This window comes from Panthera tigris, chromosome A1, assembly GCF_018350195.1.
Source record: "Panthera tigris isolate Pti1 chromosome A1, P.tigris_Pti1_mat1.1, whole genome shotgun sequence".
In the NCBI taxonomy this organism is placed as follows: Eukaryota; Metazoa; Chordata; class Mammalia; order Carnivora; family Felidae; genus Panthera; species Panthera tigris.
The window spans coordinates 112,227,708-112,254,586 of NC_056660.1; the positions used below are offsets into that span (position 1 = coordinate 112,227,708).

At 47.3% G+C, this 26,879-nt stretch overlaps 1 protein-coding gene across 1 annotated transcript in view; it reads right to left on the bottom strand.

Annotated features, from left to right (window-relative positions):
- TRPC7 (transient receptor potential cation channel subfamily C member 7) overlaps positions 1-26,879 on the bottom strand; it is a 131,013-nt gene that overhangs the window by 17,004 nt on the left and 87,130 nt on the right. Inside the window, exons 6-7 of the mRNA XM_042956330.1 lie at positions 18,416-18,649; positions 13,704-13,968 (exon numbers count right to left, since the gene is read on the bottom strand). Coding sequence (XP_042812264.1) covers positions 13,704-13,968; positions 18,416-18,649 — 499 coding nt within the window. The remainder of the gene's footprint in view (positions 1-13,703; positions 13,969-18,415; positions 18,650-26,879) is intronic.

Consider the following 26,879-nt stretch of genomic DNA (forward strand, 5'->3'; position numbering starts at 1 on the left):
CTTCGTGGCTAGGTCCCCGCGTGAGGTTTACAACGTAGAATCCAATGAGAAAGCTGGGTTTGGGTTGGGTGGTCTAGAACACACCCGTGCATCTGGTAACATCCGAAGGGTTATAGGTAGTTCTTCTGATGTGCATCTAGTTTTGAGGTACATGATGAGAAAGCACTTTCTTTTTTCTCTTTAACATATCAGGTTTTCAACACTCACCCACAGTGGCCAGGATTAGCTAGATCTCAAAAAAATATCAGCGTTTCTTAAGGACTGGTATTTATTTGACAAGATGTACAAAAATACTAGTGTTTGTCCCTTGGGCTAAAAATCCAGTTCTGACTTGCATGAATTTTCAGCTCTCCCGTGTGTGAGTACGTGTGGGCGTACGTGTATGTGTGCGTCTAGCCAGCTGTTTGACTCATTCCCTATGCATCCCCGAGTCTGAAAACTGAAAATTGAAGTGGGTTTTTGTTGTCATCACTTGTTTCTGGCTTCTTTGAAAACTGTGAGGTTGGAATATTTAATTCATTTTACTTTTAATAGGAAGGAATTTAGTGAGGGGTTTGGAAGTAATGACTGGGTATCAGGCCGTTCTTTTAGAGCCCCAGCTCCTGATGCTATTATGAGAAAGATGTTATTCTTCCTGTGAGATAAAGCATCCATTTTGTGTGGAAAAGATGGCACTCAGTGTGTGGGCATGATTCCATGCAGGTATTGCCTTCGATTAAGAGGTAAGCTTTTGGCTATCACCCTAGTGGAAGGAAACAGTGGCAGAGAACCCGTGGATGAGCCCCAAATCCCAAACTGGAAGGAGACGGCAGAATGTGATCTCTCTGACAGTTGTTCCCTTCCTAATCGGATCAGCAGAAAACCGGAGGGCACACTATCTCAGCAAGGGACTGGGCAGGCAGGCATTGGTCCAGGATTTGTGCACTTACCATGAACGTCCTACGAAACGGATAACATATGCAACTGGGAGATGCTTTACAGAAATTCATCTTCCATTGCTTACCTTGGAAAACCCCGCAAACCTTTGGCTGACACAAATGAAGCAGGCAATTATAGAACATTCAGGGAAAGTCTTCTGAATTTTGATTAGGGAAACTGGCCTAGATTCAGCATGTATTTTTTTTTTTCTCATTTGCTTCTTGCTATGAATTTTGCCACTAAGCTCTGATTTATCCTTGATGCCTTCGCTTAGGCATTCTATGTAACAGAATAATCCGAAGGAGGCAGAGCTAGCCCGCTAAGCGGTATGTGTTCTAGTAAAAGAATATTTACAGATCCCTAAATCCAATTCGTGGCTCAGCTCCTCCTCCATCAGATTCTACTCCTGCCCCCTTGGACTGCTGACCCTTTTGGTTATCTGGCTTCCAGACAATCTTCATACCTGTTTCATTTCTATATTTTAAAGATTAGTCTCTGCATCGGAATTTGGCTATGACCCCAGCATGAAAGTGACCCCCTCCAGCGCATTAACATATGCACCTGACTGGGCAGGAAGGGGTCTTAGCCAAAGTATACGTTTTTAACAACCTCTCATAAACTCTTTAGGGAGTGTCCCTAGCCCTGTGTCCCCCTATTATGGGGAAAAATGGGTTGTCATAGCAAAGACCTCCTTTTAGGAAAAGCTGGGTCCATCAGCATGAATAATCCAAAATGGCTAGATTCATCGTTGGTATCTGTTGGGTCTTTCTTGTGTACTTACCCTTCTTGACATGAACTGGATTAACTGAATAGATTAATTTTGTTTCTCAGGAGGGACCTTAGGGGCTGAATTATGTGCAATTAGCTAAACGGTAGTCAGTACAGTATTTTACCCATAGCTCAAGCCATATAAGTAAATTCTGAATGCATTCGACGAGGTCAATGTTAAAAAATGACAAAATAAAAAAAAAGAATAAAATACTGTTTTTTATATAATCTTGGGCTGGGAGACATTTCAGAAGATAGGGAAAGATGGAGAGATTTGACCCTGTAAAACTTTACATGTATACAACAAAGGCATAATAACGAACAATGAAATGCAAAAGACTAAGTGAGAAAAGAAATTTTATCTGCAATACAGTGACAGACACTGGATGTCTTTCTTATATAAAGAGATCTTATAAATCAACAGGAAAATGGCAGACATCCTAGCAGGAAGCAAAAGGGGGGGAAAGAAACTTCTATGAAAACTTGATGCTTTTTATGGTAAGTAGAGCTTCACAGTTAACTTGAAATGCTATGCTAGTGGCATCTTCTGGTTTAACATGTGGCAGGAAATAAATGAAACGTGTCCTCATTGCCCCGAGTGGGAAAAGGCTGTGTTACTTTGACCTTGGAAACCTACCATAATATATTCTCAGAAGCCTGGCCTTGGAAAGGAGCCAGTAGTATATTACAAGTGTCAAGAGCGTGGGCACCGAAGCTGGCCTCAGTGTTTCATGAGGGTGTGATGCTCTCTGAGTTATGTATTAATTATTAGCCACAATTTTCAGGAGCTAGGGGACCCAGGGCATGGGGCAGAAGGCCAGTCACTGTGGAGGTTGGGGGCTGTCTTTCAGGAAGATAGGGTCTTGGAACTGGCTTAGCTGATAATCGCCGTGAAGCCCCTTGTCTCACACAAAGCCCCTAGTGTCAACCAGCTGGTCTCAAGGCTAAATGTGAGGTTCCTTACTTCCAGAGATAGTGGTCATCGGTTCCACATCCTCTTCCAAACCACTCTGCCTGTCTACCGAGTTTGTCACAGATTCCTTCAACTGTGTCCATCACAAGAAGCTTCACAGACATAGCTGGAGGGGTAGTAAGTAAGAGCAGAGGTGCGTGGCTGGGTTCAAATCCCAGCTCCACCAGGTACTGGCTGTGTGAGTCCGGGCATGTTACAAAACCTCTCTGGGTCTCACTTTGCTCATCTATGAAAGGGCATAGAGGTGCTCTATTACTAAGTTGCCATGAAGATTGACCGAACGTCCTTATGTAACATACATAATGAAAGTCCAAAAGATGGTAGCTGTTATTTTTGTTCATTTATTTGCCAGATATCCACTGAACTCTGTGTGCCAGGCAGTGTACCCCAGACCTTGCTTCTGTCCTTGTGGAGGTCCCAGTCTAAAGCAACCCCAGCTAGGTGACAGAATGCTGCAAGGCTGTAAAAGGCACGTGTGCTCTGCTGGCCTGGCCTTACCCGGCATCACACAAACCCCTACAGTGCTGCCACACAGGGCTGAATGCAGCTAATAATTCAGGTGCTTATTGACCTCACTGAAAAAGCCCATCTTCCTTCCTACCTGCAAAGATCATCACAAACCCTTGATTTCATGCAAATCCTCTTTCTGACTTCTCCAGCCCAGGCTGTCTTGTGGCATTTGACTCTTGGCTTGTATTGGAAGGGACTGAAAAGTTGAGTCAATAGACCAGCCTAGCATAAGAAGTGCTCCTAATGAAGGAACAGAGGAAAAGCGCCTGTGAGTGATGTTGAATAGGCTGTGATTCACCCCTGCTCCCACTGTGCGGGGGTGTGTGTCGGGGGAAGGCTGGGACTGATTTGTCAGGCAGAAGGCCGGGGCATGGTAATCAGTTCTCTCCCAGGTCTGTCTCGCCTGGATAATGGGGCTTTAATAACATGTTGCCCGAAGAGGCGGTTGTGTATGGGTTTCAGAGAACAAACTGATCAACAAGGCGAGGGTTTGGGGAGATTGTTAGGAAAATTGCCGCTTCTTCAGAATGTCATGATGCCCTCCCCACGGGCGGTGGAACTCTGCCCAGCACCCCCCCCCCATTCCCCCAAACAGTTCAGTTCAGTTATCTACCCAAAGCTGCACATAGCAGGCTAAAATTAAGCAGGAGACTAGCTCCCGAAAGGCTGCTTCTCAAGTTGGGAAGACAATAGCGGGTCCTGTGCTAGAGATCTGCTGAGGTAGAGATGATGCTTGCCTGCCATCCCGGCTGGGAGGATGGATGACAGAGCTTGGAGTATACAGAGACCCTGCACGAGCACTGGGTTTCTCTAATGCCCGGTTGTGGGGACCCAGGGCTGCCGGGTCAGGCTCAAAGGTGAGCGGAGAGAGGCAGATACCCAAGGAAGTCTGAACCTTGCCCCTCATGTTCTGCAGGGTTGTGTCCCTGAATTACCTCTTGGTTTATCCCGGATCCTAAATGAGAAGTTTGATTTAGAGTGTCCAGAAGTAGACGAGGCTGGCCCCAGAATCAGTGCCAGGGAACGGGGGTCCACAAACCCTGTGCAGCCCGGACTTACTCATACTGGGGGCCTGGTTGCTCCTTGAGGGCAGAGCTGTGTCTTCTTCACCCTTGGATCTCCAGACCCTAGTACAGAATGTGGCTCACTGACCCCACTCTCAGGACAAGTAGGGCTCTGGGGAGGTAGTCAGAAGCAGTTTCTAAGTCAGGCAAACCTGACTTTGAATGTGAGCTTCTGGCCAAATAACAGCCTTTCCGGGCCTCTGTTTTTCTAGCTGTAAAATGGGAAAACTCTACAGTTTCTCCTTCATAGGGCTGTTATGAGGATTAGATGAATTAATTCAAATGCTTTGTGAAGCGCATTAAAATACTGCCTGGCAGGTAACAAATATGCGATGAATGTTACCGATCTTGTTATTACGTGTTTTTTCTTCCTTTCTTTACTGCATTAGGCTCCAGCATCAGGCTGAGAATCTCGCACAGCCTACAATCAACTGTCCGCCTAATCCTTTGAAAATAGCAGTGGGAACCTGCCCCTCCCCTTTAGTGGTTTTCCCTCAAAGGATCCATTCAGTCACTGAGGATGCCTCAAGGCCCCTCATAGTCTGACTCCCTGCGGATTCCCTGACTGCGGCCAGAGTGTTCCCTCAGCCTGGAAGGCCCTTCCCCCTTCTATATGAGTGGCCACTGGCCGCCCCTCATTCTCCTCAGGCATCAGGCTGTAAACTTGATTGTCAGGGGCTCAGACAGGGCCTGATGCCCTTGTTGAAGGAGGCCTCCCTAGCTTACTCTTGCATTCAGTGTTTTTATTTCTTTCGTAGCCTTCCGCATTTACTCTATAATGATCTTCTTTGTCTCTGTTTTAGTTTTTAATTTTTTTTTTTTTTTTTTTTGTCCTCTTGTCCTTTTCCCATTCATGGAGGAGTGTGACCTCCATGAGGGCAGGGCCTACTGATTTGCACACTGCTCTGTCACGGGTGCCGAGACATGCGCTCCCCCCTCCCCCCCGCCCGGCTCATAGGAGGGACTCAGTAAACACTTGTTGTCAATAAATGATTGAATGCTGGGAAACCGAGGCACGAGGTGACTTGGTCTTAGCTGTCTGGCTTCAGACCCACCCAAGGAATAGCGCTTCTGATAATACCTCTAGAGCCAACCATGGACAGCTGTTTCCTGTCACTCTGTCGCTTTGGGGAAGGGCAATTTGATCATTCTTATTGCCACCCTAGGATCTAGTGTTAGTGAATAGAAAGGTAGGGCTCTCTCCACATTAACGTGGCGATGGTCAGTTTGAGAACAAGATGGGAGATGTGGAGCAGGGCCTGGAAATATGCTATGAAGCTGCCATGGAAGAGAGCACATCTTCTGTCTATCCTCAAGCTTTTCTTTCGCTCATGAACTTGTGGGCTCCCAGCCTGTTCCGGAAGCTTAAAGGTACCAACCAGGCTTTTAAAATGTCATGTCATGAATAAGCAGGAAGAGCGGGCTAAATGAACATCATATGAGAGTACAGTACTACCATAATGGGTGCACTCATGCTTCTGAACTGGTCGGGGAAAAGATCTATGTTTTTATCACTTCCTGGAGAATTATGCAAAGATGAGAACTTATATTAGACTCAAACTATTTTTTTGAAACATAATGATCATTTCCAGATGCCCGGCCTCTCTGAGCCTGACCTGGACCCCATTCAGTGACCCCTGTTGCCTGCTTTGCCAAGTTTCAGAACCTTCCTACTATTTTTCCCCCATGACAGAGGCCATAATAAGCCCCCTTATTCCCCCAAACCCTTACGCCTAGCTTGAATTTCAAAGATGAAAGGTGAGATTATAGCTTTCAGAATATAGTAAACTATGACATAACACTTCTGTATAAGAGATGCCCAGATTTCACCACTGACCCGGAATCCTGGGAGAATGTGTCCCCTCTAAAGCCCAGCTGGCCGGTTCCATTCCTGGTTCCCACCTACAGACACATTCATCGGACTGTGCCAGAAGAGTGTGCATGGCAGCAGGCCACAGTCCGGCGATGCCACAACGTGGGCTTTCCCTGGTTTCTCTTACCTAGCGCTTGGTTATAGCGAGTGTTACTAGTGGGCAACAGCATCCAGCCTCTGCTGCCCCAGCAGGACTTCCTCTGCAGCCAGATCCTTCCTGGCCCTATGACCCTTTGCTGTCAGGAGGCCCCCCCCCCCCCCGGGGCTCATCACTGCTTTTTAGACATCTCGGGGCTTGTATGGCTCATCTGTTTCCCTTTCTTTTCTCTTCCTCGGGCCAGGGAAATCTCAGGCTCTTCTCTTCTGTTTACAAAGAACAATATGGCATTTTTAGCTGAAGAGCCTACTTTGCTCCTTCGGCAAGTCTCTGCTTGGCCCCTGGCACTGTGAGCATGGGGCCTTCCTTCTCAAGGCCCTACACTTCCTCCAACCCCTTAGGACACAGACTTCCAGGCATCTGCCTGGATCTGAGTGTTTGCCTTCGGCTCTGCTGGCTATGGTTCCTGGGGACGGTGGAAGCCCCCATCTCTCCCCTGAGCCACCAGCGCTCTTGCCTTTCTCTCCATCCTATGCTCCTCCAGATGGCCTCCCCCAGGTCCTTCTAGGCCTTCCAACTGTCAAAACCCAAGGAACATCCTCCTTCCCTCAGAATCCCCATGTTCAGTCAGTCATCACATCTCCACTCCTGCCTCCCCAGGGTCCCTTTCCATCTCCTTTCTCCATCTCCCAGGCACTGCCCAGGTCAGGGTCCTGTCCTCTCTCCCAGCAGCTCCCTGCTGCAGCCACCTAATGGACCTAGTTCAGCTCTCCTGGGAGCTGCCCTTCTTTTAAGGTCCTTTCTCTCAGAACATCTCATTTTGTAAACATGCCCTCATTCCTGTGACCTGTCTTCCCAGCCAGTCTGCAAGTTCCTTGAGGGGAGGGGCTGTGGGTATTTTCACTCATGATAAAATCCCGATCTTGGGGTTCCCATCTCACCCCTTCCAAAGCACCCTTCAAACAAGTGCCCCAGCCTTTCCGGACTCGTAAAGTCCTTCACGACCTGGATGCTCCTGGATTATTTTATGTAATCTCTCATTTCCCCAAACTCCTGCTTATTGGAAGTCCTCCAAAAATTCTCTGCTCCTTTACTTTGAATTACTTCCTAGTCATCCTCCAAGATCCTTCAAGGCCACCCCCTCCATAAACATTTCCCTGACCCTGCTGGGCACAGTTCAGTGCTTCCTCCTCATCGTGCTGCCCAAGTACCCTTTGATGTGGTGAAATAATGATGCTATTTTTTTTTTTTTTGAATTCCCCACTTGTTTATGAATTCCTCAGGGACAGGAGGACAGTCTTTTTTTTTTTTTAATGTTTGTCTAGAGAGTGTGAGCAGGGGAGGGGCAGAGAGAGAGAGATGGTGAGAGAGAGGATCCCAAGCAGGCTATGTGCCACCCGTGCAGAGCCCAATGCAGGGCTTGATCCCACACCGTGAGATCATGACCTGAGCTGAAATCAAGAGATATTTAGAAATAAGGTATGTAGAGCTCTCAGGTTCTCAACAATAGGTACATCTGAATCCAGTAGGATCTTCTGTAGAGTTTAGTGCCACAGGAAAGTCACCCAACTTTTACAGAGACTCACCCTTGACTTTGGAGCTGTGGTGTGGGGGTGGGGATCCCACTCTTGGAAATTTCAGGTCAAGGATAGGAGTCAGGCAGATCTGAGTTCAGGTCCTTTTCTTGGCTCTGGAGTCTTGGGAAAGTCTAATGTCTCCCTGAGCCTTAGTTTTTGGGTAGTAGTGTCTGTGTCAGTCCAGTCTTGGGAAGATTAAGTGAGAGCGCAGATCATGTGTGTGTCGCGAATTGTTCAGCAACAGGGTGACACAGCAGTTCTGGGGTGCGGTGGGCTATGTGGGGCACAGTCTTCAGGAGCTTCTGCCCCAGCCCCAGTGCCCCTCCAGGAAGGAGGACCTGGCTATTCTGTGGCCCCATGGGGCTGGGGGAGCTGAATCAGCACCTCCTGCCCCTGGCGGCCATATGAACCTCTCCCTTTATAATATGTGGAAATTTTCCATAACCGTCATGGAAAACAGAAGCTTCTAATTTTGCTTACACTGCTGAAACTCCTTCCATGAAAATGAGTCCTGGGGAGACAGAATAACCTTAGGAGAGGTATTATTTTTGGCTAGAAAAGTCTCAACTCACCTGGGCTATGAAGCTGACTACATAACAGCCTGGTAAAAAAACATAGGCTGGCTCATTTTCTGGGGGGAGGCAGGCCCCACATTTAATGTCCAATCAGAACTAATTAGGGGAGGCCAAGTTCACCCAAAGGGGAGAGTAGGAGCCCATTGTGAGTCATGAGTTGTGTCAGGGAGCCCTTCACTTCCCTGCTCTGGGCCACCTCTTTGCCCCCCATTGCTCCTGTTCTTCTCTGTGTCCCTGTCCTGCTATGGTCACAATCAGAGTACAGGGAAACCTACCTTTTTTAAAAAAATATTTATTTTTGAGAGAAAGAGAGAGAGAGCATGGGGGAGGGGCAGAAAGGGGGGAGGAGAGACAGAGGATACAAAGAAGTGGGCTCTGTGCTGACAGCAGACAGCCTGACATGGGGCTCGAACTCACAAACCAGGCGATCATGACCTGAGCTGAAGTTGGACACTTAACCAACTAAGACATCTAAGTGGCCCAAGCCAACCCTTTTTGTAGGCATTCTTGCCTAGCTGTGTTTCATCAGCGAGCCCAGGGCTTTTGGTCTCTCTAACACTGTAACCAGAGTGCTGGAACCCCATGGTTTCCATACAGTCTGTAAGTTGAAAATCTCAAAACAACCCCCTCAAAAGGCAGATCCTCTTTGTCTGCTGACTTCCACGATAAAGTTAAAGATGTGTTCGTAATAAGAACAAAATTCCTAACAGAATCAGCAACTTTTCTTAAAGACTTGCTTAAAGAAGAGCACTCTCTGGTGACTTTTTCAACTTTGTCTCTACTTCCTGACCCCTGTCTTGGAATATTTTGATTTTGTACTCTGAGAGCATAAAACTTGTCTGAGAGCTGTCTCTTCCTCCCCTTTGGTCATTCACAGTTTCTCATAGGAGCGGCTTAGAGATAATGAGCTGCCAGCAGGTGCACTATCTGTCATGCCCAGACAGGCCCAGCTCACCAGCCAATGACCCATGCCCTCACGTCCCTGCCCCCCTTCAGCCGGTGCCCCGACACAGAAGCGACTGAGAAAAATAACCCAGCCCTTTGAGAGTGCCCTGGGTTCTGAAGTGGACGGAGGCTGACATGTTGTGAAATGTTCGTAGGATCGGACTCCGGAGCTGGCGGGATTTGGCTACCTATTCTGACTCGTACTTACAAAAACAAATCCCACTTGCAAAGCCTGAGAGTCTACCAATGAGACACTTACTGAGGTGAACAAGCCCTTTGCTTTTGAAATACACACCGCTGAGAGCGGCCTCTTTGTCCCCATCTGAGTAATGAGGTTGGATAGCATCAGCGTTTGTCACCCTGTAGCCCTCGGACCACCTTCACAGAGCCCCCCCACTGGCTTGTGAATCCAGACTTCTGGGCCCTACCCTGGAACTTTTGCGATTAGAGTCTCTAGGGGGTGGGGCCTGGGAAGTCCTCAGTTCAGCCGTTTCCCTAGATGGTTATGTGGTTTGAGAACCACTGATCTCACTTAAGACTGTTCCCACTATGCATTTATTCATACCTGAGCAGAAATAGTTCAGTCTGTCTATTTTCTTCTAACCCCCTCACCGAGGTCTGCTGGATGGAGGGAATGGGAATTTGGGGTGGGGAGGGAAGAACTGGAACACCTGGGGGGTGTTCAGGTCTGGGCTGAGGCCTGAGGGTCTGCAATTGTCTCTGAAACCTTTGTTCTCTTTCCTTTTGTTCCCAGCCTTGTCATTTGGGACAGGCTGTAACTTGGTGAGATGCAGGGGGGACTGGCTATTGTGATCTAAACTGGGACTGCACCCCTAGGGTGAGCAGTGAGCAGGGCTCTGATGGGGCAGCTGTCTCTTGGTGCCTCACAGCCGACTTCCAAAGTGGGCTCTGAACAGCCTTTAGGAACCCCAGCTGTCCTTGAACATGGCAGGTGTGGAGCTGGGGGACCAGTGAAGGGAGGGGTGATGCCTGCGTTGTGTTCCAGCCCAGATTTCCTTTCTGGAGGATTGAGTCTTCTGACTCTTTAGAAACAGATGAGGGGACCCATCTTACCCTACAAGCTCCAAATTCTACAGGAGAGAAGCCCCCAGCCTGTGGGAGGTCTAGAGGGAAGATCTGGAGCTAGGCAGGGTGGCCTGGGGATGGGCACACATTCACCTGAGAGGGGGTCATTCAACTTTACCACCAGCATAGCTGGTACACAGTTCTGCGTCCCTGAGAGTGCACATCTCATTCATCCTAACGTGGCTTTTTGCTTATCAAAGATCTCTTAGGGCAACCACCCTAGAGAGCAGTCAAAGGGTGAAAGATGACATTTACAAAAATCCATTCTTTCTTCTCCACTTCACCGCTCTATTGACTGTTTCCTGTTCAATCACATGCCCTCACAGCTGCACATCCCATTTTAGGAACTGCCAAGGCCATAAATTCCCTGTCCTTTCTCCACTGTGCTTGCCTCTGCCACACCTTTTCTTCCCTTCCCCATCCTGGAGGGCCTGGGTCCTCTTCAGTTGGATCTCTCGTGTCTGGAAGGTCTCCATTCGCTTCCCAGGACATGGAACAAGCCGACCGCACTGCCCCTTTCTTCTGCTTTCATCTTTTCCCATGACTTTCCTGATTCCCACTGATTCCTTCTAGAGATTAGCGGTGGTGCGTCCAGCTGGGAATTGTGGCCAGGTGAGCCCTGCTCTTAGGTCTGACCTTTTTCATTTTCTCCTGTGTCCTGGCACTGACCTTCTGAGCAACTGTGGGCCAGTAGTACAGGCTCCTTGTGAGGAACAGGGAGAGGGCTTGCACAGAATACCCAGGGTCCTTTCTGAGAAAAGGAACAGAAGTTCACATGGTCAGATCCCCAGTCTTTGGATAACTCTACTGCCTAGAACCTGGCTTTGTTTCCCCTGTTCACTCTGTCATTCTTGTTCACAAAGAATTTAGTGAGCCATACCGCGTGCACGAGGCATTGTGCTAGACTGGAAACACAGGAGGGACACCAAGGCCTGACCAAAGAGCGTTAAGAGCCTTTGTTCATTGGTGGACATTGTGACTGTGGTTCAATAACCCCCACATCCCATGCTGAGTGGGTACATCTAGCGGATCTAGAGCGAACTTGCCTTTGGGTGATTCAAACTTATTTTGTTCCTGCAACAGCTAATCACTGAGTATTGGAGTTATATAAAGTAGTCCGGCTGATTCAATAATATACTTGGCCTCATCTGCACAACAGTTTGTAAACGAGGCTGCTGCTCAGAAAGGGTCCTGTCGAGCCAAATCAGTACCCAGGTGTCTGCTCTTGTAGTGAACCCTCCCCCGCTTCCTTATTCCCCACTGCCATTCACTGGAGCTCCCTTGTACACTATGCCCTGCATTTGATACTGGTGATACCAATCCTGTGAGGTTGGTCATCTTGGTCTTCTTACTTCAGACCTGGGGACACTGAGGCCCAGGGGATTTAAGCACTTGCCCAAGGCCACGTGGCCGGCTTCCCCTCTGGGAAGAGGAGAGCTCAGTCTGAAACCTGGTCTGTCTGAGCCTTGGGCTGCTGTGGGCTGAGGGCGGAGCCGGGTATCTCTCTGGTGCGTTTCTCAGCCCTGGGCTAGGCACCTGCTCTTTGTAAACACAAACTACTCTGTGCCAGAGAGCAACCGCTTCTGTGGCTCAGCAGCACCGGGGTCCCGCCCTTCTAGGTAGGTCCTGTGGGCCGGGCAGCCGAGTCCATGATTCTGATCTCAGGGGTACAGTGTGCTCGTTGTTCTTGGTTTGGGTTCTTGGCGCTAAGTGTCTTCCCCTGATAGGTGATTTCTCCAGGAGAAGGGCTGCAAGCTGGGAATTGCTCAGGGAACCTCAGTGGCTGGGCTCAGCCATTTTTACCGGCCGGGAAACAAATTCTGGGCCACTTAGGATTCCTGGGGACCCATGTCAGGAAGTGCTGGCCCTGCAGGTCCCAGCTGCTGTGCTTCTGCCTGGAGATCTGACTGTCCTTCCTTCAAGATTCTGGGTGGGAGCTTGAAGAAGCAGGGGGAAGTTCTGAGCCTGAGTGGGCCAAGGAGAAGACCTAGACCACTAATACTTGTGTGCTGTGGGCCCTTTGCACAACCACTTCAAGTATTCCTAAAGGGATTTATGAACAAGGCATAGAGTCATTTCCATTTTCCAGGTGAAGACACAGAGGCATGGATAAATCGAGTGACCTGGCATATGGCCATCAGCTAGTAAACGCCCTTGTCACATTGTAAACTCAGGTCTCCTTGAGTCTTCCACTAGACCACTGCTCATGCTACTGATGGCCCTCCAGGAGACTGCCTGGCATCGCCCGCAGAGGGGAAGAGCCCTGGGTCTGCGTGGACACAGGCTCAGTGAGCTCCAACACCACCTCCACGCAGGAGTCCACGGCACTATCTTGCTCTGCGGGCAGCAGCTGCTACTGGACCCTAACGTCAGTCGGCCTGACAGCACCTTGCCTCTGCTTGTACCCATGCCTCTTGCCTCCTTCCTGGGCCTTCCCAGCTGCTGCTGATGCACACGATGTCACCGGGCTTGTTCAGTGTCCATGCACTGTCACTGGTTCACCCGGCCAGGTGCAGAGGGTGGCTGAGCGTACCGACACACAGACCTATCTCTCATGCTTTGTGGATATGGCTCGCTCCCCCAGGGCTGTCTTCAAGGTGCTAGGTGAGTTCATGTCCTCTGGAGTGAATCTTTTTGTTTTCGAATGTGACTAATGGAAAATAGCAGATGGAAAGGCTGTGGCTGATCAACTGGCTATTTCTCATCCTGATGGGCTATTCTGAGATGTGGTATTTCCATATAATCTTCCCAGAGAGTATGTCATGACCATGTTGTACGTTGTGATAGATGGTGGCTAGGTCAGCACCCTGTATCTGCTCTCCTTCCCACCCCCCACTTTCCTCTTTCCTTCAGTCTTATTTTGTTTGGCTTGCGACTGCCTTTCTCCAGTAAAGCGCTGGCATGCAACATTGGCCCTGGACTCTGTTTTTTAGGCAACACAGGCAAATACAAGAACGGTAGTAATAGTCCTTGCTTTCATGTATTGAGTATAAGCTGAATCCTTTCAATGAATCTTCAGACTAGCCCTATTAAGCAGGTATTATTTTTATCCTCATTTTAAAGAAGAGAAAACTAAAGGTGAGAGAAGTTGAGGAATGTAAGTGGCAAAAATGAAGGTCTAATACAGAGTAAAAACTGGATTCTTTCAACTCCAGAACCTGAACTCTAAGCTGCCCTTGGATAAAGTTGCAGTTAATTTGTAGAAACACCAAGGAAACACGAGTCTGTGCCAGGGGCCACCTGGAAGAGACTCCTAAAGATTCCTCGGGTGGGGGGGGGGCAGGGAGACCCTCCGAGGAGAGCCCTGGGTTACTCACGTTGTAAACGCTGGGTTGTACTTTGCACCTCGGTAGTAGGAGTACAGATTGAACATTCCAATCATGAAGGCCACAAATACCATGATGAAAATGACCATGAACTTGAAGATATCTTTCACAGTTCTCCCCAGCGAGATCTGCAGGGGTCCAAAACTTTCATTGGCTGGCAGGATGTATGCAATCCTGGAGAAGCTCAGCACGACAGCGATGGCATACAGCCCTTCCGATATGATCTGAGGGTCTGAAGGCCACCACTTGTCCCTGGCTGAAAGAAAATAATCCGGGTTACTCGTGGGGTGGGGGTGGGGGGGGGCAGGATCTGCTGTAGTGACTTGCTTCTGGCGGAGAAACCAGGTAGGCATTTTTAGAGGCCTCTAACCTCATCATTGCCATTCCTGCCCTTGAAGTTGATTCCAATGCACTGAAGGTACCACACCTTCCCTCTTGGAATGTGCTAGTCCATCTGGCTGGAGCACTCTTCCCTTACTTTAAGACCGCCTCATTCCCAGTCATCCTTTAAGACTCTGCTCAAGTGACATCTCTTTCAGGAAGCCTTGTGTGACTCCCACAAACTGAGATGGGCTCCCGGTTCCCCTTGGTTCCCTTGTTATCTGTGCACCCTCTGTCATGGAACTTACCGCGCTGCTTCCTATTCTGTCCTCCCTACCATTGTGTGAGCTCCACAAGCAGGGGCTGCTCCAGTCACTGGGGAAGCGTCACGAGGAGGTGGTGGGGCGGGGCACGGGCTTACAGTCAGACAGACCTGAGGCTGACAGTGGCCTTTCTATGCAGATGCTGTGTGATCGCAAGCAAGTCAGTTAACGTTTTGGAGCTGGATTTTCTCCATTTGTAAACTGGGCGTAATTTCGTCAACCTCAGAGAGCTGTAGTGGGGGGTAAAATGAAATCATGGATGTGAAGTGCGTAGTCAGCCTAGGGCCTGGCACCCGATGGGTGTTGATAAGTGTTTGTTAAATGACTGAAGGAAATACCACAAGTTTGGACTAGCCACAAATCGAAACAGATGAGCACCCATGAGGGCCGGCAATCTAAAGGATCTTGCCTGAGAAAACGTTCTGGGGTTTTGTTTCTCAGGCAGTATGTGTCTGGAAGAGTTGCTCTGTGTTTGAGCTAGGGTCTCCAAAGTGGTGACCAGTCATCCAGGTTTGCTATGAGAGTGCTTTTCCAGGTGGCAAGAGTCCTGGGACCTGTCCTGGGCGGTCAGGTTTCTGTTTGTGGTCTCTGATGTGAGTCTCAGCAGCAACCCCGAGTGTCTTCCTGCAGCAGAACAGAGCTGTGAAGGGTTCCTATTGCAGTTCTAATGGCGCAAGGAACAGCGTCTGTCACTGAAAAGCTCCCTGCTACGTGTCGGCACGTACAGTGTTTCTCGGGTGAGGGCAGCGCCTTCATCCTGGGGAACCGTATGCGGGTGTCGGCTGTTTTCACGAAGCTGGGGCAGGAGGATTACAGGGATGCTAATATCCCGCATCACTCCAGACAGACCCGTAGCACGAAAATTGTTCTGCTAAAAAAGCCAAGAGTCTCCCTGTTGAGAAGTGCTAAGTGAAACATCAATTGGGAAACATTGAGAAACCTAAATTAGCCCTTACTCTGTACATTAGCTGTGATTTTAGTGACAGTCCTGTAGAGTAGATATTATTATTGCCATTTTAAAGATTGGATTTGGGGTATGGGGTCTTTTTCAGAGCCAGGTAAATGCAGATAGCAAGGAGATTACATAGCAATTCTTGGCACCCTAAGGGAAATGGAAGAAGAGGAAACTTTTTCTTTATTTTCAAAGCTAGACTGTGTTAAACAATTATAATAATAAAGAGCAGTAAGAAACATTTAGTAAGGGAAGCCAGGCCTCTGTTTGCTACAAAGTTCCATGGAGTGCATTCTAAATTACATTTGGAGATACAATACAATTATAGACTCTATGTTCTCATCAAGGTCATAACTCAGAAGTCCAGGAAAGACAAGTAAGGAGAACAAATTATGTTTCTCAAATGTATCTGTCACTCTCTAAGGATAAATAACACCTTTGGGTAACATGAAATGACTTGACTTCTACAAGAAACACCAAAAAGGGATTTCTTTTTTTCCCTCCTATAATTTACTGTATGAAACCTTAACTGTAATAATAAAAGCTGCTTCTATAATGCAGGAAGATAGATTTAGCTGTCATCGGACCCTGGTGATCAGGATTTCCAGTGAAAAAGTTTTCTATTTACATTGGCTTGTAAGAGTTGTGATTGTTGTAAAGCAGACAGCAGTGTGACAATTCAGACAAAGGGATTTTCTTCTTTTTGGAGCTCTTTCCTTGAGAAAAATTGCCCTATCACAACCTGAAAAACTGGAATCTGTCTATTCGGAGCTGTAGAGGTTGGAAGGTACCACTGCCCGGATGGCCACAAGGGGGCTCTCTTGCCCAGCAACTGGAGCACAAGCGAACACTATGACAGAGCCAAGAGATTTCCAAGACTCAGGGTGAACCTCGAGGCAGGGGCAACAATGTGCAGTACTTTGCAGTTGGGTGAGACCTTAACACAATCCTTAAAAGAAACAGAAGGTACAAGTGGACAATATTGCAACCTGAATCAGGGAATTAAAAAAATTATCCAGTTTGGGGCACCTGGGTGGCTCAGTCGGTTAAGCCTCTGACTCTTGATTTTGGCTCAGATCATGATCTCATAGTTTGTGGGTCTGAGCCCCCGCATAGGGCTCTGCACTAATGATGCGGAGCTTGATTGGGATTCTCTCTCCCTCTCTCTCTCTGCCCCTCCCCCATTCGTGCATATGCTTGCTTGCTCTCTCTCTCTCTCTCTCTCTCTCTCAAAGAAAAGAAAATGATCCAATTTATGGGGCTCAGTGGGTCAAGTGTCTGACTCTTGATTTCACCTCAGTTCATGATCTCACAATTGTGAGATAGAGTCCCTTGTAGGGCTCCATGCTGAGCATGGAGCCTGCTTAAGATTCTCCCCCTCTCTCTCTCTCTCTCTTCCCCCCTCTCCCTCTCCTCTGCCCCTCTCCTCTGCTCACACTCTCTCCCTCAAAAATAATAATAAAAAAGAAAATTGTCCAATTTAGTATCAAGATTCTCTTATCTTTCTTTGATGAACCCTGAATAGCACAGAGGAGAAAACGTACAAGCCCATTTTGCTTTTAACAAGTCTAATTTTGCTAAACCAACAAATGAAAAGCGAATGGCTTATAATACTACCAGACTCGCCATTTCTCAGTAGGTGTTTCCTTACCACATTTACATGTAACAGTCTGTGTAACACAATCCATATGGAATATGGGTAGCAACTCAACAGCTGTATTAAATGGCCAGCCCTCTGCAGCTCATTGCCGAGTGACTTCATGTAACAGGGACTTTTGACATTCAAACCTTTCATAATGTAGTGGCTGCCATTAATGAATGCCTATTCAGCTAGTTTACTGGTAACAATAACACAAATCTGTTTCTTCTCCCCACTTCTCTTTTAGTACAGAAAGCACAGTGTTAGAGCAGGCAAATGACCTTATAGGCAGTATTGATAATAACTATTACCATTTAGTGAACCTTTAATATTTTTAGAGCACAATGCAAAATTCTTCTTATGCGCTATCTTATTTAAAACAAACTTTCTGACATAGGTTTTCTCCTGGTTTTACATTTGGGAAAATAAAGGCTCAGAAAAGTTAGATAAACAGAATCTCAGAGTAAGCTGTAGAAGTAGAATTTGAATCTAAGTGTACCTCCAAAGCCTGGAAACATAAGCACCATGCCATTCTGAATGGTTTTCAGTTCATGTTGGGCCAGGATCCCTTGCTATCCAAGGTATTCCTGTATTTCTGAGAACACTGTGAGCCCTGCCATGGAAGCCCATTTCGTCATCTGAAAATAGGGGCAGAAAAGACCCTCCCCCCCCCCTTTTTTTGAGGCCTTTTGCAAGGATTGGAGTTTATGGTTTAAAATGTCTGTACAGTTCCTGGCACCTAGCAAGTCCTCAATAAATGGATGCTGTAACTCTTATTATTCCTAAAATTTCAGTCTACTACCTTCCACCATATGGCCTTGTGGTTTGAAAGAATTAAGTCATCTCCAAAAAAACTAATTTTGCCATGAGAAAAGAATGTTCGGATTGGGCAATTGAGGGCCTATCTCTGCACAAAATACAGGGATCAAATACAGAATGAAAATTCTTTCATCTATACATTTCCTCTTACTGCTCTTGGAGCCACATCAGAAATGAAATCTTTCTTAAAAAAAAAAAGAAAAAAAAACAAAAAACAAAAAACGGGGAGCCTGGGTAGGGCTCAGTCGTTCAAGCGACTGACCCCTGATTTCAGCTCAGGTCACGGTCTCCCTGTTGTGAGATCGAGTCCCGAGAGGGGCTCGGTGCTGGGCATGGAGCGTTCTTGAGAATCTCTCTCTCTCTGCCTCTCCCCTGCTCGCACGTGCCCATGCTCAAGCTCTAAAAAAAATAATAAGGGAAAAAAAAATCTCCCAGAAAACGTTCTAAGAGCCTTTCCAAAACAAATCTATCCTTCTAAACATACAAAAATTCATTTCTTATAGTCGCTAATTGCACATTCTACCGAGCTGCTTGTGCTGCAGGGAGCTGGGCTATGTTGGAGCAGATCCGCAGGTGGAGCCGAGCTCAGGGCCCTGGGCCACGCCCCGGGAACACAAGGCAGGACTCGCTAGAGCGCCCTCTGGCTCACCGTAGGTGAAGTACGCCACTTCCGGCGGAAGTGAGACGTTGTGCAGCGAGTCGTCCTGCACGTGCTGGTCCACGTACAGCTGGGCCTCGCTGGCCTTCAGGAAGGCCATGAACCTGGCGGTGAAGGAGGCCACGAAGATGGACAGCATCCCGAAGTCTAGCAGGTTCCACAGGTGCAGCACGTACTCCCGCGGCCCCTCCTCCCAGATTTCCTTGCATTCGGACCAAATCATTCCTGCGGGAGAGTGAGAAGGTCAGGCTCATTTTCCATTTCCCTTGGCATTTGTGACCACAGCGGGGCACGGAGGGAACCAGGGTATGAATGTACACGTGAGCTCTTTAGAGCTGAGAACCTTGATAGCCAGCGGCAAAACGGAAACGTGTCTTCGAGGGCCGATTTAGAGACAGGAAATTCTCAGATCGCCAGAAGACCTGTTACCTGCCCCTCTGTTTACAGATAAACCTTCTCCAGGATTGAGGAGAAAGTTCTCATCCTTTCATAGATTCTTGGATGCATTATAGGAGAAATATAGTGTCCAACATTTGTGCATTTTAATAACTGAGAGGTTTTAAGGAAGCATCCCTTTCTAAACGAAATGGAAGGAAACTGAGGGCAAGGAATGGGAAAGGGCCTGGAGCCCAGGTGTCCTAACTCCCACATTCGAACACCTTCTATATGTCTATGATTCAGTGAACATTAATTTTGGGTTGTTAGTTTTTTCATAATTTTTTTATAACATAACTGGGTTTTAAAAACGTATCTTGTCATTGTAACATATTAAACAGTGTAGAAGTATGTAAACAAAATGTTGCTAGTTCCCCTACCTAACCTCTAAGCCAGCCTTGCGAAGTAACCCAGAGTTAACAGTTTGATATATGTTCCTCTATATCTGCACTGCCAATATCATGGCCGCTAATCACATGTGGATATTGAGCACATGAAATGTGGCAAGTTGAATGCGAGGTGCTGTGTAAGTGTATTCTAACACACCAGGTATCAAAGACTTAGTAAAAAAAAAAAAAAAAAAAAAAAAAAAGGTAAAATACTTCATTTTTTTAGTAGCCATCACCTGTTGAAGTGACACTATTTTAGGTAAGTTAGGTTAGATCAAATATTGTTAATTTCGCCTTTTTATAATGAGGTTACTAGAAAATTTTAAATTAAATATGTGGCTTGTGTACAGCCTTGTACTATATTGAATACTGTCATTCTCTATCTTCACTGATGCTGTAAAACGAAATTGGCTTAGATTTTTAAAGTGTAATGATTCAGTAACATTCTGAGCACCTACTATGTGTCAGGCACTGTTTGGTGTACGTGTATGTGTATATTACCTCAGTTAAATCTTTGGAACAACCCCGTGAAGTACATCCTGTTGTTATCTTGTTTTCACAGCGAATGTTCTTTAGGCAGAGAGATTTGTAATGTGCCCACCTAGGAGGCAGGAGATCTGGAATTTGAATCTGGAAGGCCTGTCCCTAAAGTCTGTGCCTTGACCACTGTGTTATTCTGCCTCTTCAGAACTAAAAAATGGATTCAGAACCAGGACTGTGTGGAAAAGACTCTTGAATATTTTGTAAGTGACATTAAGGAGTTTTATAGCCGCTCAAACCTGGGAAAGACTTGACGTCGTACCAGCCCATTCTATGTACTATATTTGGCCTGCATACTTAGGAGGTTAATGTAGTAAAAGAATTGCTAAGTGGTCAGTTAGTGAAACAGTTTCATTCATGAATGCCTCACTTCCAAGAGGTCAGCACTGCCCTGGCTTCTGCACATCAGACATGGCGGCCTGCCTTCCCACAGCCTTCTTCTTCCTTAGCCTCCTTTCTTGGTCCTCATCCTGTCCCACAGCTCTTAAAGGCTGTTGCTTTCCAAGAGTTGGGCCATTCTCAATTTTCCCTCTGTCCCTGACTAAGCTTCGTTCTTCATTTCTTTGCAAATGTCACACAGGTAAACAACTTGCTGTTTTTCTTCAGAGCTTCAAGGCTACATTTCTGCTATGCAGAGAGACTGCTCTAAGTGGATGTCCTGTCAGTGCCAGATATATCACGTATCCCAAGTTGGCCGCCCCGTCTCCCCCTACCTCACAGCCCCACCGTTGCCCATTACTCCTTCCTGTGGCCCCAACTCCTCAGGCTGTCACCATGGATCACCACAGTTCTGCAGACCCTCCTCTGGTTGGACTCTCAGTTTTTCAGTTCTATGTCCTTACCTCTTCAAGTACAGGTCAGATCATGGTCACCTGCCCCTGCAGTGTACTCCTCGTCCCTAAGATGAAGTCTGGACTCAAGGGCTAGGCTGTCAGACCTTCCTGTGATCTCTTACTGCACACCCTGGATTTGAGCAAATGCTGGTCTCCCTGAATAGTTCCGCCCCAGCCGTTTGCTGGTGTTCCCTTTTCTGTCTCCTCCATACGTCAAACCCAAGCACACTGGCAGATGACCACACTATAATTTGGTAGCCTTTGAGGATGCACCTGCCTAAAAAGCTTGGAGTCAGGAATGGTACTAGGAGGAGGGTGCCAGGGTGGCTCAGTCAGTTAAGCGTCTGACTCTGGCCCTGATCTCATAGTTTGTGGGTTCAAGCCCCACGACAGGCTCTGTGCTGACAGCAAGCAGGCTCTGGGATTCTCTCTGTGCCCCTCCCCCATGTTCTCTCTCTCTCTCTCTCTCTCCACCCCCCCCCCCAAGCACGGACGTGCTCTCTCTCTCCCTCCCTCAAAATAAATAAATAAGAATGAAACTAGGAGCAGACAAAGAGTTATAGGCACCGAAGCATGGCTGACTTGGTCACAGGCCCATGTCCGGCCACAGTGGATCATCTCTACTCTGCCCAGAGACTGTTGTTGTTGTTGTTGTTTGTTTGTTTTTAACGTTTATTCGTTTTTGAGAGACAGAGAGCAAGTGCGGGAGGGGCAGAGAGACAGAGACAGGATCCAAAGCAGGCTCCAGGCTCTGAACTGTCAGCACAGAGCCTGAGGCAGGCCTCAAACTCACGAATGTCGAGATCAAGACCTGAGCCGGAGACAGACAGACGCTGAATCGACTGAGCCACCCGGGCACCCCTGCCCAGGCAGTGTTTTAATCAGAGTTTTCCCTTTTCTGGTGAAAATGGTCCATTATATAAGAGGAATTGAAACCAAATGTTTTTCTGAGGAGAAAGGCTGTTTAGATAAGTGGTGGCTTTGTTTGAAGCAGTGGATTCTAAGCTCTGCATGTCTGTTTCAAATCTGAGTCCCCACAACGGGAAATATCCCAAAAGATTACAGGTCTGTTTATAAGACACTGCTGCCTTACCTTCTTTTTCTTAATCAAGCCACACTTCTCAAGCTTCCCTGTTCAAAATTTGTATGGTAGTTCAGCAAAGTAAAAATTGTCTTAACACTGAAATCACTTTCGATTGTGCCAGTTCAAATAGATGTTTTTTAAAAATGTGTTTAGAAAAACCATTATAGGCTGGGAGAAGTAATGTTTATTGTTTTTGTCTCCCCTCAAATTAAAATTCCCAGTGTCTTAGTGGAACTGCTTTTAGCTGGGCACTAGGCAAGTTGCAGGCTATCACTGGCCTTAATTCAGGAAGTCCCGGGTTCAGGTTCTAGCTTGGCCACTTACTGGGTATTTCAAGTGTTGGAGAGGTGAATAAAATACTGTGCCAAAGATGGCCCACGGGACTAAAACACGCTCTGGTCTCTAGCTTGGAGACCCCTCCTCCGGTTCTTCTTCCTTCATTTGCCCTATGCGGGAAAACCCCCACAGATACGGAGGCTGACAACTGTAAGTTACCCTCCCCACTTGCATTCAGCACTCAGATCTTTGGAGAAACGGTCTCCTCTGAGCCCGCCGGTGGTAAATAAATCTCTGATCCACTAAGATCTCCGAGTGCCGCTTGGTTTTTCTGCCAGTATTCCAGCCTGGTTCCATGACACAAGCACTAAAATATTGGGTATTGGGGTAATTTCAAGCACTAAAAGCTCTGTGAATCTGAAATGCAGATTGTTTATAGAAGACTGACTTTTCTGACCAATCTAGTAGCTCCTCATTGGGCATTGCAAATCATTTCCTCCATAGTCAAATGCCCTCATCAGTTTTACCAGATTTAAATATTAACTCACCCAGGCTAATTTAAATTATTCCAAGGCCATGAGTAAAAGTAGCATGGGCCCAAGGGTTTGAGCAGCAGGAATGCTTAATGAAAAAAGAAATGTGTGAAATTAAGTACTTTAGTGAGTGAAATTAGGCCCCCTGCTTCCGAGGTTCAGCATTTTATATCCATGCTGGGTATCATGGTCCCTTTCCTCCAGCTTGTCCCTCAGAGGAGTGTTAAAACCCTGGGGCTCAGGGGTAAGGATGCTGGGTACTGGAGCCTCCTTCAAGCAAAATCCCCTTCATTTCTGGATGCCTGGAGTCCAGAGAACAAGGTCACTGAAAATTAATGGGGGGGTGGGTGACAGTGGAATAGGCTGGGAAATGCTGGGAAGCCTTGGGAGAAATGAATACCGACATTTGGGCAGTTTCTGAATAATGGCCTGCAGGCTGCTGAGATGGAGCTTGACAGTTCAAAAGGTGGTTCCCTCCCATCCCGAGCCTCAGATTCTATTCAGAAGGGATTCCCCCTTCCGAATCCTCAGGGACTTAAATGTGCACATTCCTTCAGTGGTCTTGGCCCCAAGGCTTTCTGTACACTGCCCAAGCGTCTTCAGCAGAGCAGACTTCCCAGACCACTTCCTGGGGGGACTGTTCTTTCAGGTCAGCTTCTCAGTACCGGGCCAAAGTGTAGGTGTTCTGTGAACTTGCAGGAGGGAGAGAGAATATGCCCTGAAGCCCTGACACGCAAACACTATCTCAATGGCAGGTCTTGGCAACAATTCTGGGCCTCAGACACGTTTGGGATTCAGCTGTTTTCCAGGCAGGAAGATGAGGTTAATAGATTTAAAATTTTCTTAACAAAACTCATCCTGTTTCTCTTCTCTCATTTGAGTTGCTGACAGTTACTGTGCAAGTGCCAAGGCCCTATGCTAAGCACAGGTGGACCCCAGTACACCTTCCTAGCAGCCTGAGAGGTAGTTAAACTGCAGTTAATCTGCACCTTCTGGGTAAAAAAAACCTACATGCCAAGATGGCAAGTAAGTTGTCCAGAGCCACACAGACAGTTCAGGACCCTTGCTGTCCACTGTGCTGTCACCTACCACACCCTTTGGGAGGCACAAGCTTACTCTCACTGGTTAGAAAACTCCTCCACCCACTTAATAGACACTGTTGAGTGCAGACTCCATACCAGCCCCATCCTGGGGATACAATAACCAAGATGTCAGCCCTTCCTTAGCAAGACCAGTCTAGCGCTGGAGACAAATGTATCATAAGCAATAATGAATACTCTCAGTGACAGATGCTGTAATAAAAATGTCCAGAGATTGTTTGTGGAGACACAGACACAGGGATAAGAGCAGTCAGTGTTCCGATCTTGTGACCCAGGAGGGTGCCTGGAACAACTTCCATTTGTTCACTGAATGGAGTGAATTCATGGAGGAGGGGACACTTGGTGTGAGGAACCAGGAGTTATCGTGGTGAGGGAGGAGGGACTGGCAGGGTGTTCTAGATAGTGGGCATGGAAGTGCGGGACAGCAGGCTCTTCCCGCGTGCCTGAAGAGACTGAGTATGGCTCAAGAGTCAGGGAGTGGGGCTGGCAGTTGGCAGCAGGGAAGGTCAGTGAAGAGCCTTCCTTCAGGCCATGAGGAGGAGGCTGGACTGCACTCTGAGCAGCAAGATAGCCCTTAAAGGTGGTAAGCAGAGTAGCTATGTGGTCTGACTTGTTGGGAGAAACTTTGGAAAGTTGACTGGAGCAATCTGCTTGGGAATTTTACCTAAATAAATGGGGAAACGATCAGAAGAATGAATTAGGTGAGGAACTCAGCACATATAATGTTATGATTCTTGGCCAAACCTTGCCGTATGGTTCTGGAGCCAGGACTTAGCACTGTCCTTGAAGAGTTAATAACCCTGGGTGAGTGGAGTGAGGGAGAGGTTGATCCTCACAATTTACCCGTGTGAAAACTAAAGTTCAGAGAGGCGGGGCCACCGAGGAGAAAGGGACACGGGATTGGGTTTCCTGACACCCAGTCCCAAGTATTTTCTTACAGCCCTTTCACAAATGTATTTTCTTACTATGCTGAGCATGTATATCTCCAGTTCACTTTCAATACTGGGATGTCTATTTTAGAAAACACTGCCAGGGTCTAAGAGTGCTGTAGAACAGATCTTTGGACATGAATCTATTCCTTGATGGAGAAATGGCATGCGTTGTGGAGAGGCTTCCTGCGCTCTGAACCCAATGGCTTTTTGGGAACCACTAATGTTACACAGTCCTCTGATGAGTGTCTCTGGAGCCCCAATCTCCAATTGAAAAGCCACATATCATAAGCTGTTAACAACTACCCCAGAGTTGCCACTGATACTGATAGGCAGGAAGGAGGTTCCTACGGTATGAGCTGATATTGGAGGTTCTCTGGCCTGGAAGGAATGATGCTCCCTGGTTCATTTAGGCCCCCAGAAAGCAGCTCGTTTGACAGTGCTACAGAATACGCATGTCTACTGGCAAATTTAGCCCTCCTTCTTCACTCCTACTTTTCTCTTGCTTTTCTTAATACCATGTTCTGGTTTTTCTTCCATTTCTCGGTGTGTTTCTTAGTCTCCTTGTGGCCCCCACCCTGTGTTTTAACTCTCTGGGATTGAATTCTTCCCAAATTCCTGCTGGTAGTCACCTAAAGCATCTAGAGTGAAGGCAGAATACATTTCTCATTGGGTTTGACTTTTCCGCAGAACTATACAGCAGAAGAGGAACAGCATACATGCCCAGTGTGAGTAGAAGCTTGGGGAAGTGAGCTAGAGCATTGTCACATGACATGGCCCTTGAAAGAGGTCATTGGGAAAACCACATGACCAGATGGAGATGCTGATAGCAAAGGATGGAAAGGGGCAACTACACATTTACATGATTACAGAAATGTTAACATTCATTGAGACAGGAAGAAACAAAGGAAAGCATGCAGTCTTGTCAGAGGTGTTAACTGTTAGGAGGAAAAGGAGCACAGAGAACTGGAGGACAGGGTGGAAGAACTTGCAGCTGCAAACAGGTTGGTTTATGAAGGCCTCGCTTTGAAGGAGACTTTAGAGCAGAAGACCTAAGGAGGTGAGGGCATGAGCCATTCACTCTCTGGGGGAGCTCTCAGGCAGAGGGTCAGCCCCAGCAGAGGTTCTGAGGTAGAAATGGTGTGAGGCAAGGAAACCAGTGGGGCTGAAACAGAGCGAGTGAGGTAGGAAGTGGTTGGAAATGAAGTGGGGTGAAGAGGTGGAAGGCTTTGTAGGCTATTGTAATGACACTGGTGTCACTCTGAGGGAGATGGGGAGCCACTGAAGAGTGTTGAGGCAGAGAGTGAAAAAACCTGATTGTATTTTAAGTGGATCACTCTAGGTCTTGTGTGGAGAATTTACTGAGGCCTGGGGGTTCAAAGAGTAGAAGCAGGCCACCTGGAGAAGGCCATCCACCTCTTTGTGGCCACCGTTTTCCTCCATGAAAGGAGCAAGTTGAACTTGCTAGAGTCCTAAGGTTCTTTTCAGCCCTAGGGCAGCTTTTAGTAGAGGGAATGATGGTGTTTTTATAATCAATCTGTCCAAAGTCCCGCATTCATTCGTATGATAGTTATGGGAGAAAAGACCATGTTGCTGTGTATCTAGACGATCAAGGCTTCCCCGCCCAAGTAGAATTCAAAGTTCTGTCATTATAGGCCTCCTGCCATTTCAAGGCTCTCCATGTCTGAGCAGAGGGTAAATCAGACTGTAGACTTTCGGATGTGCCAGCAGTGCACACAGTGTTCAGAATCTTTCTCTCAAAGATTAGTAGTACTTTGTAATAACTAAACAGCTCCAGAATGTATTTAGGGATAAGGTCATGTTAGTCATATTTTACAACTGCTTCCCCAGTATCTGGTACAGCGCCTGATACATAATATAATGCCTAATAACTAGAAAATATTTATCGAGAAAAGAATTAAGAAAGTAGGAGAAATATCCCAAGAACTTCCACATTGCTCCCACCACTGCATCTAGCAAGCCACCTGCCCTGTGCTCTCAACCCCGGCTTCCCTCCTGTTATACTGGATGAGGAGTTCATGGCCCTGCTAAGTCCATGTCCTCCACTTGCATACTGGATTCCATCCCCTCTGACTACTCCGGAACTTTGCTTCCACATTTGGTGGTGAGGTCTCAGGTCTCATGTGACTTAATCTGCCGGCATTCGACATAAGTCATCACTTCCTGGTTCTTGACACAGTTATTACTTTGATAGACTTCAACACCACTCTCTTGGCTCTCCTCTTACCTAATCTCTTTTGCTAGATACTTCTCGTCTTTCATCCTTTAAGTATCATCACGCCTCAGGGGTCAGTCCTCAGTTTGTCTGACCACAT